The 10,960-nt window shown below is 31.7% G+C and overlaps 1 protein-coding gene across 1 annotated transcript; it reads right to left on the minus strand.

The window, feature by feature from the left end:
* Positions 1 to 1,043: 1,043 nt before the first annotated feature.
* LOC108369515 (trihydrophobin-like) lies at positions 1,044 to 10,954 on the minus strand. The gene is made up of 2 exons (XM_017624638.1): positions 10,168 to 10,954; positions 1,044 to 1,621 (listed from the first exon to the last, which is right to left on the minus strand). The coding sequence occupies exons 1-2, from the start codon at positions 10,944 to 10,946 to the stop codon at positions 1,555 to 1,557; spliced, it is 846 nt and encodes a 281-aa protein (XP_017480127.1). The 5' UTR covers positions 10,947 to 10,954; the 3' UTR covers positions 1,044 to 1,554.
* Positions 10,955 to 10,960: the final 6 nt, after the last annotated feature.

A 10,960-nucleotide genomic window follows, 5' to 3' on the forward strand; every position in this document is an offset into this window, starting at 1 on the left:
TGAAAAAGATTACCCAGCAAACACAGTCTCTAACATTAGATAAACCTTTTTGTTTTACATTAGAATTCTAATGTAGTACTCTAATGTTTTCCGCAGGTTAGAGAACTATGTTAAAATTCGATTGAGAGAATGATTAGAAAACCACTAGACATTAGAAACCGATTAGAATTCAACGTTAGAATGCGATTTAATATCTAACCTTTTTCTCGATATCGAGAACTAAGTCCCCTTTTTGTAGAGAATGCTATAATTCTCGACAGTTTATCTAATCGTCTTCTAACCTTCTCCCACAGAGAAACGCATTCGAATTCTAATCGGTTTCTAATCGTTCCCAAACCTAAATGTTTGTTGGATAATTTCTTGCAAATTATGTTGCAAACTAACAATATTTGGACGATTGTGCTCTCCTAACTTCCACCAAATGGAGAATATGTGGGGAATACAAGCAAGGACAGTTTAAATTGGTGATTATGCAAGTGTGCCACAAACTGTATGCTGCTTTAGAGTTTATTTAAGTATGAGTGAGTCCATATTTCAATCACTTAAAGTCATAGAAGCACAAATAGAGTATTAGAAAGACATATTTGCATGTTTTTTCTAATTTCATTAGGATTTAATTTTTGTATTTATGTATATGTAGTTTTGCAACAAGTTATTTTTAGATTTTTTCACTTTCTTTAAATTAAGTTATGATTAAAAAAAATATACTCTATTTCAAGAGAGCCATTAACATCAAAAGTCACAGAAGTAGGTTTTCCCCCATCTTGCTTGTGACAGTTGTTTCAAAGACATTTTTACTGGATTTATAATTATGCAACTGAGTGTATACTATTTGCGCAAAAGGTTTAAATTAGGCACTTTGGTATTGAAGTAACTATGTATGTATAGTACAATATATCTCGAATCCGCTATGCCGTTATTTGAACAAAGTCATTATAAGCTAGTGTACTACCGCGCATACCACGTAGTAATGTTTAGAGAAAAAACAAAATTGCCCCGCCGCCTTGACCCTTTCGATTTGGTTTGTAAATAAATTCAAGCAGTTGTGTTGATGAAATTCAAACTTTTATTCTATACCTTTTAATAGGGTATGTTGTTGTAAGCATATAGTAGTAGTATGTATGAAGATTATGTCTATAAATCCAATAGTTATCGGCGAGCTGGTCAACTGTTGCATCATACATAAGAATTGCGGCGGCATCAGCAACTTTTCTATATTACTCGGTGGTCACATGTCACATGTTGGACTGTTTTTAAACAGTAACAGACCTGCACCGGCACATAGAACAAAGTCGGCAACTATTGCAGCTAATTCATTGTATTTTGACAACAGCGACACACACACATTACATATAGTAAAAAATCAAAAGTTGTTTAACTAGCAATTAAGAGTTCGAAAACACCTGTAACTCGTAAGTGTAAATATGTTTTGTTGTTTTGTTATAATTTTTACTCGTCGATTTAAGTTTAAAAATCTCAACTGTTTTAGCGACAACTTAAGTCTAATGCAAACAACTATCATCAACTGGTATGGTATGTAGTAGATTATGTGCTCTAATTGCGGTTTCCAGACTTGGGATTCCTCTGTCTTTTATTAAAATTAGGCTTCTTATTACCACCACTAAATAATGTATTTCATATAGTGGATCAATATTGATTTGTATAATGGAGCGACGAGTTGCAGATTGTTCACACATTTTCGTTTTGTATACGTTTATATAATGCGGGTTTTCAAGGGGCAATGAAAAGAGAAGGAATGGAATAGAAATTCCAGTATTAACAGTTTTATCAATGTGATTATACACTATTTTGCTAACTTGATAGTTGTGTATTTATTTAACACTTTACACTTAGATTTGTGAGACCGAAGAGACGGTTGCTTGCTTTCGTAGTCAACGATTTACAGAGGGCAAAGAATGGGTTGGCATGTTCTCGCACTCATAGGCATTGTAATTAGAGTAATTATATTTGTGGTGATTGCGAATATTTTTTTACTTTTACACACAAAATTGCAAACAATAACCTCCTGGATTGACTTTAAAAAAACATTATAATTCATATATTATTACAATTAAAGAAATCACATTTAATATAGTTACTTAATTACAATGCCCACATTCTGTTCGTACCTCATTTCATATTTACAATTACATGTAAGTTTTATGCTTTATGAATCCACTATAACTATTAGTGTTTTGGTTAGAAGAAAAAGCAATTGGGTATTTTAACTCTAATACAAAAGCTTGTTTTTATTTCTACCTTTCGTTTTGATTCTTCACTTTTCCGAATGTTGAATTTAACAACATTTCAAAAAAGTTGGATTCTTGTTCTACATTTCTCAGAAACGTTTTATTTTGTGGGTACTCGTTTGTATTCTATTTCGCCTAGTTTACATTTTAGAAACATTTTTAAAATAATGGCGGGCTGATGGATGCGCTATTGAAACAAATTTTTAATTTTTTAGTGGGAATTAATAAGGCTCGTTCATCTCTTAACCGCAGATATAGCAAATAACAGTTATCACTTTCTTAATTTCAACACTTCTTCAATACACCGCGCGACAAAAGCCAACAAATTTCAAAACTCACGAAAAAGTCAATATACTGCCGTAACTAGGGGTCAAATATAGCAAAAACTGCACTTTTAGTTTTCTGTCTGACGTCAGGATTTTATATAGAGGAGTTTAATATTTCAAAGTTTATTCAAAAAAATTATTTTAAAAACTCCGTGCAATTTAGAATAACGTGCGTATAAAATAAAACAGAAATTTGTCTAGAATTGACAAAATTTTAATTTTTTGGCTCACAACGAGGTGTAGTTTATGTACTTTTAAATAATTTTTTTTATCGTAAATTGGCAAAATTCGAAATACGAAGTTCGGGGATGTATGCAATTGTACATACGGTGGCGAGAATCTAAATAGGGAAAAGACATTTTAGCTATAATGGGCTACTTTTCTTTGTTTAAAAAATGTTTAGTATTTTTTTATATAATATAAATACACGTAGCTTACTATCTAAAAAACATGTAGATCAAAATTTAAAACTTTGTAGAACACCCATAAGAATTCAACGAGTTTTGAAAAATGTTGATCAAAACTTTCAACTTTTTAATTATGCAGTATTGTAGGCCATTAAATTTTAGTATAAGTTACAAGATTGAAGTAGCTAAGACTTGCCGTTGATTTTTTGCAATTTTTTTGCTCGCGCATTTCTTCCATGCAAAGTATGGCTGACTTCCAAAACGTCATTTGCATTGCATACGTACAAAGTTTAATGTTCCATAACGCCAAACTACAATTGTTTGGCAATGTATACTTTGCCGAAGCGCATCCGAAAAGTTATCGAAACGTATCGCCAGAGTAATCAGCGCATCAAAAACGAAGTTGATGCTCCGTTTGGTTTTAGTTACCATTTGGATTTTAAAAATGGAAAATACCGAAATGGTGATCATTGTTTTACTAAATATTCAAAATATGCAATGTATATGTAGAACAGTATCCAAACATTGTATTGGTACGTTTTGGAGGTCAGCCTATGTTCGACAATGTTTTTTGTATGGAGAAAATGAGCAACATCTTCCACAAAAAAAAAGAATTGCCAATAATCAACGGTAAGTCCTAGCTGCTTAAAATGTGTACAAATGTACATGAATAGTCAGAATGCTTCTAAGAAAACTAATTAAAAATCTCAAAATGTTGATTAATCTTTGTCGAATTTGTCTAATTTTTGTACAGAGCTCGAAATATTGACTTACATGGTTTTTTTGAGATAACAATCTACACTCTCATAAAAGTTAATAAACATTAAATATCACTGTGCGACAGCCGAAATTAGTCCGGACTTTGTCAACATATTCTGAAAGAAAGAAAAGTTAGCTCGTATTTATATTTTATGGCCTACTAAAGTTTTCATGTCCCGGCTTAAGTACTTTTCAAAAAAGAGGAAAAAATTGATAAAATAAATGTCTGAGCGAAATTGAAAGTTAAGACATACATACATATACGGTTGAAAATTTCTCAACTGGACCTCGGATTTCAGTCAAGTTCGAAGTTTTGCGTGGAAATTTATGGGTAGAGAGGGTTATAGATGTGAAAGGGATTCTGAGAATTTGAAAAATTTTAATTTGTAAAGTTTTTATAAGCAAATATATTTTTAAGCAATCTTTTTTTCAAAACTCATTTTCTCTTAAAGTATTTGACGAAAGTTGAAGAAATTTTTTTTTGTAAGCGTAGTGACATTAGAGCTTTAAAAAAATATATATTTTTATAATTTAGAAAAAAAAAATTTAATTCAAACATGATAAATATTCAAGTTGCATTAAAAATATGTTCTCAATGAGTTTTTCCCATTTAGTTTGTATTTTCGAAAACTGCATTTACTGAGGAAAATATTTGTAAAAATAAAAATTGTTAGATCTTTTCTGTGCGCGCTGTGACATACATATGTTGCTGTAAGTCAAAAACAGAAAAGATCTAACAAATTTTAATTTACAAATATTTTCTTCAATAAATGCAGTTTTAAAAAATATAAACGAAATGGAAAAACTCATTGAGAACATATTTTTAATGCAACTTGAATATTTANTTCTACATGGCAAAAATTTTTGGCACAGGGAATTTCTCAAAATATATTCAACAATTTTAATTTTTTTCCTATAATTCTTTCTTAAGTTCATACTACAACAAAAAAATTAAATAAAAACATACAGGGTATTCATCTAAACGCATAACTGCTTCGTAACTGTAAACTTCGTAAATAAACCGGTTTTCCATGGGGGTTCCATGGGAAAGTGGATCTCAGTGCGAATATTATTTTCTTTCTAAAACTAACAAACGTGTGGATAAGACATATGTAAACATCTTGAATCAACCAAAAAATAACAAATGATCATGAAGAATTTAACGATGCTCTTCCATTTTTATGTGAGAATTGAAGTCGGTTTTGCTTTTTGCTAAAAATTACTTGTTTGAGTTTCTATTTGGTTTGATTTCAAACTCTAATGCTGACTACACACGAGGCAACCGTTGAGACAACCAGGGCATGTTGCCTCGACTGTTGCCTTGTCTGAGTGAGAACATTTCCCATTAAGAGCCTAGCATATGCAAGCCACGTGAGTGAACTTTTATGTCTGATTAACTGTTATTTGCGTTCTTTGGAAATCGAAAAAATACTGGAGACGCACAGTGGGTTCAAATCTGGCATTTAGTGTTCATAATTCACTGGAGCCTTCATTTTTCAATCAATTTGATTCATTTTTTTTTTTTTTTTGAATGAAAGCTTATAAAATTTGCAAGAGACCAGTTACCTCATTTTTTAATTTTTAATTGATTATTACTTGATTACATTCTATTTCTTAGTGCGAAGTGCAGAAAAAGTAGCAATTTTGAGAAAATTGATTCTCCTGTTTCAGTTAATATATGTTATGTAATAAAAACTAGTTGATTCCTAAATTTCAGATCATTTACTCGATTTGTTCAAATAAATTTAAGTGAAAGGTTTGAAATTTTAAGTAAAAGCAATTGCTAAGTTTTTATGCAAACGGCCCAATGTTAACCAAAATTAACATTTTTTTTGGTTTTTGGAAATATTTGGGTATGCAAATTTATAGATCATTAAATGTTAGTATAATAAAAACAGCAAGTTGCAATCGGCTAAGAGTTCGCTCTGATTTTTAATAATATAACAAAAAAAATTATAAAAAAAAATCAAAGCAACCTCATAGCCACTTGCCACTTGCAAGTTATTATACTAAAATTTAATGATCTACATATAAAACTGCATACCAAACATTTTTCTAAAAGCTCAAAATTTTCTCTGTTTTCATTATGGTAACATTTTTTATAACATTTCAAATTTTTCTTGTGAGTTTTTGTATAGTTTTGGGGGAACCCTACAATTAGTTTTTAATTTGTATCATTTATTAACTAGAACAGGAGGAGCGATTGCTGCTTCTTCTTTAAAAAACAAAAATTAATCTAATTGGTTCAAAAATGAAGACTCCAATGAATTATGAACAGTCCTTTCCAGTTTTGAATCACTGTGCGACGGGAGTTAACTTGTCGCTATGAAAACGGTAAGATTCTAATCATGGTTTAGAGACATGCAGAGATATGCATAAGGAACCAGTTCTGGACCAGGCAATAGGTCTATGTATGTCATCGTGCATACTTACAAGTGAAAAATGTTCTTCTTCTCACGTGTTGTTTTTTTTTTTAAATATTAACAACGTTTTTTAGGTTAAAATGGTTTTATTATTTTTTTATAAATTTTTTTTTTATGCTGCAGCCAACACAAAACCAAACAAATCAAAGTTTCAAACTTAATACAAAAATTATAAAACTTAAACAAATTTTCATCAAAATATGGAAATTTTGTCTGAATGTTTAGAAATTTTCCAAATATAAATTAGGACGGGATATTTTAGAAATTATTAACATTTTTTTTTAGTTTATTATTGGTTTATTATGAAACGGCAAGTCCTGGGCAATTCAAATTTGCACTTTATTATACTACAAAGTTAGAAACTTTCAGTTTTATGGATTTTGTTGTAGTGTGAACCATGATAAAAAAAAACTAGGAAGGTAGAACCGCTGAGAGGAATTTTTCAAATTCTTGACGTTTGCAAGCAATTTAAATTTAAAATTTTACACACAAACGCACACACACATTCTCATTTTCAATCTCAAACAACAACAACTTTGAACAATTCATTTTATTACTCTCAATTTTATATGATTTTAAAATGCTGGCAAACGTAAAAAAAAATCATGGCCGATGAATTGAGAGAACGGCTTTACCTTACTATGTTTTTATCATGGAGTTCACACCATATTGTTATTAAAAGTTAATAAAATTAAAATAAAAAATATTTAAAAAAAAAATGGAAAAAAATTACTGTACGATTTTCACTAACACACTTGAAACTTGCATATTTCATGGGCTATAAAACCGCATACCCAAAAATTTTCTATAGATTCAAAATAAAAGTTTCGAAATTTTGATGAAAATTTGAAGATTTTCTAAATTCTGTATAAAGTTTGAAATTTAGATTTACATACAAACATACATATCGCTAGCTTAGAGTGAAAAGTTGCTAAGTCCACTTTTTATGAAAACTCATATTTTGATATAGGAGGCTAGAGAAATTGAAAAGGCATCGTTTCGAAAATTATAAAGGTACTTGTTTTATTTTTTCCTCTTCATAAGCAATAAAAGGAAAATTTGCTAAGTCCAAAAGAAGCACCACAAATCCGATAAGGCGAAAATAATACGACATCTTTTAATAAATATCGAATCCTTCTGATTCTTATGGAGTTTTGCTTTGCTTTAAACGCGCAAAATGTTTGATTCAAAGTCTTGCGAAATAGTTAAAGAAAATGGCTATAGGAAGATTTTTTCCTCTCCTGTAAAATTTTTAAAATGGGACTTAGCAACTTTTCTTTCTAAGCTAGCGATATGTTGTTTTGGTTAAAGCATTTTTTAGCCCAGCAAAATTTAGATCAAATTGGTACGAAGAAAAAAAAATTATAGTAGCAATTTTTTGATGCAGTTTACTTCTATTTGGCATGGATCCATGGATGGTCTTGCCCCTAAATTTCATGGCAAAATTCCGCCATGTTGGACTTTAGCCAGAGACTATAACGATTATAAGAAATAAAATTAAACATTGCTGTATAATTATTATTGAACAATGGAAAAGTTGTTTTCGTCTCCCGAGACGAAAATCGTTAGACTAAAAACTTTTTCACCTTCTCCTAATTATTATATGGGACTTTTATTTTTTTCGTCTGGCGACACGATTATTTTACGTTGGAAATTATTTTCTTCTTCTCATAAGGATTAAGGTCTTAAAATGATCACATACGACGACGCACCCATTTAGATTTTGCTTTACAAATTTTGAATTTTTCCAACCTGACTTCAGATTAGTAATAAGCGGCCTCAAGAACCCTTGAAAAAATCGTTTCAAGTGGACCGAATCGATTTTAATTTTTTGGCCGCCATATTGGATTCGCCATTATGAATTTTTAAAATTATGCTCTAAGTTCCTGCTGTTGCTATTTATTTTTTAAGTGTTGGGTTCACCGGTTTCACGGTTAGTTTAAGACACCAAATTTGAGACGCAACGTTGCAAAGGCCACACTGTTTTCAATGTGATCATTTTAAGACCTTAATCTTTGTAATTCGTTCTATAGAATTTTGGCCATCGAACTGTACCGGTTCACGTGATGTGGAAATGAATTTTAAGCCCCTTTCCCTTACATCGGCTATGTTTGCTACGTTGCCGATCGTGATTTGAACACGTTACGTATTTTCAACAGAAATTGTTGAAAAATGGCGAAAACCGTGACAATGTAAAATTCACAAATTTCACAGTTTTTACTAATTATTTACAATAAAAAGTGTTTTATTTAAACCTTCTATAGAAAAAATGCGGGAATTAAATTCTCTAAAAATTTGTATTCAGCAACTTTTTACGAAAAATTAAAAATAAAGCTGCAAATCGCAAAAAACCCAAAAAGAAACCTAAAATACAATATGACGGAATGTTGCCATATGAAATTAAAGGGGAAGGCCTGTGATACGTATCAAATAGAAGTAAACTGCATCCAAAAATCGCTACATTTTTTTTTTTTATAATAAAAAAAAAACAAAACGTTTACGTTAAAAACATTGTTAATACATATTTAAAATAAATCCACAACTAAACACTTGTGTGAACCGCGATTTAAAGGAAGCACTTAGGTTAAACGCGACTAAAGTTATTAAAATAATATTAAAACCTGCAAAATATAAATCCAATTTAATCAATTCTGGTGTTTATATAACGTTTGAATAATCTAAAGCGCTTTTGTAGTAATTGAAATAAGGTGATCTCAGCTGAGGGGCTTTTCTCGAAAGCTTCCGAATCTTTTTTTCACTTGTAAATATGCACAATGGCCTATGAGGCCTCCGAGTCAACTCTCTTTTAGAGCTGCCCGCATAACCTAGCACCAGTCTACACTTAAGTATAGATTTAAACATAGATTTATTCCTTCAAATCTCTGGGAAATCTAAATGAAAATCAATGAAATCAGCCCGATGTCGCAATAAAAAAGAAATGGGCGTTGCAATCGATAATCCAGAAAGTCAATATCTTACTGTGGTAAGAAGACACCTTTTTTTAATATATTCTGTTGTAAACGGCACAAATTGAGGTGATCAACCTTCAATATAGTCTATAATTAAATGGGTTTCTGCTCTTTTAATTCGTCAACCGATAAAGCCAATGGAATTATTTGTTAAAGGTTTTTTTGATTTAATAAAAACCAATAAATAAAACTTAGCTATCATCCAGAACGGAAAATTTTTGTTGAATTGTACTAGTCTCTCACTAATCTTAATAGTAGTAGTGCTACTATTTGTACGATGTAAAATTAGGTATCTCACAACGAGAAGCGTAAATTTGAAGATATTTTTTTGCTGAGGTAGATTTGCATTATCTTTTGCAGACTTTGTTTTTTTTTTTTTTGCCAAAGGATCCCTAAATATGAATTGATTTTATTTTTGTATTTTTTGAAGTGTTTACTATGCTACGCTAAAAGATAAATCAATATTCGGCGGTTACATTTTTGCTAAGCGTTTGTGAGAGCTTCTCGCGTCCTATTTGTGATGTGCGTCTTAATGTTGTTAGACAAATGGAGAAACCTACAGTTTTTTGCCATTCAGATATTAAGCCAAATCACTTTAAGCCAATTAGTGAATTTTCAATTAGAAGAAAATAAAGTTTAAGTTTAGATAATGTTTTGATTTTTCTATATTAAATTGGGATCCCTCTAACTGGATGCAATGAAAGGATGAACTAGATATCTTAGAAGGCAACTAAACTGATTGGCTTTAAACGGTTTCCTTAGCAAAAACTAATTTTCAATTTTTCGCAAATTTTAAATGTCGGTTTCATTTTCGTATAAATAAATAATGTACTTAAGAAGAAAGAATTTTTTAATGTTATAAACAAATGCATACAAGGCACATCAAAAATATTATCATCTATCAAACCAGCGTTTTTCATGTGAAGCTAATATTATCTGCCTTTGATAAATTTAACTCATTCGGATCTCACATTTCTTTTATATAATTGTAAATAAAATGAAATAAATAAAACTTGTTAAAGTTCTATACATACCCATCAACCCATGAAGAATTCGAATTGTCCGTTCCTGTAGCATCGTTTCCACCATCTGGGCCTCCTTGTCTTTCATTATCCTCGGGACCACTTCGGAATGAATTCTGCCCTCCGCGATCGCCCATGTTATTATTACCGCCAAAATTACGTCGATCGTCGTTGGGACCCATTCTGCTAAAATTTGCCCCATTATTACCACCACCACCACCGAAATTCGGACCATTGCCACCTCTAAAGTTCGGACCATCTCCGCGGAAATTCGGGCCGTTCCCTCCTCCGAAATTAGGACCATTTGGCCCAAACCTATTGAAATTGGGTCCATTCGGGCCAAAATTAGGCCCGTTGCCACCAAAATTCGGACCATTGCCACGGAAGTTTGGTGCGTTTCCTCCGAAATTCGGCCGGTTTGGTCCATTATTGGGACCATTGCCTCCGTAATTTTGACGATTTCCTCCAAAATTGGGGCCATTTCCTCCGAAAGGGGGACCGTTTCCTCTGAAATTGGGACCGTTTCCTCCAAAGTTAGGACCATTTCCTCCAAAGTTAGGACCATTTCCTCCAAAGTTGGGACCATTTCCTCCAATGTTACGGTTATTCCCTCCAAAGTTGGGCCCATTACCTCCAAAGTTTGGCCCATTACCTCTAAAGTTAGGTCCATTGCCTCCGAAGTTTGGATCATTACCTCCAAAAGTAGGATCATTACCCCCAATGTTAGGTCCACTTCCACCATCTGACTTATCCATGTCAGATTTTTGTTTTTGTAATTGCTGAAGTAACATAGGTAATTGTTGAA

Source organism: Rhagoletis zephyria, unplaced genomic scaffold (assembly GCF_001687245.7).
Source record: "Rhagoletis zephyria isolate East Lansing unplaced genomic scaffold, Rhagoletis_zephyria_1.1 Rzeph_scaffold_03716, whole genome shotgun sequence".
NCBI lineage: Eukaryota > Metazoa > Arthropoda > Insecta > Diptera > Tephritidae > Rhagoletis > Rhagoletis zephyria.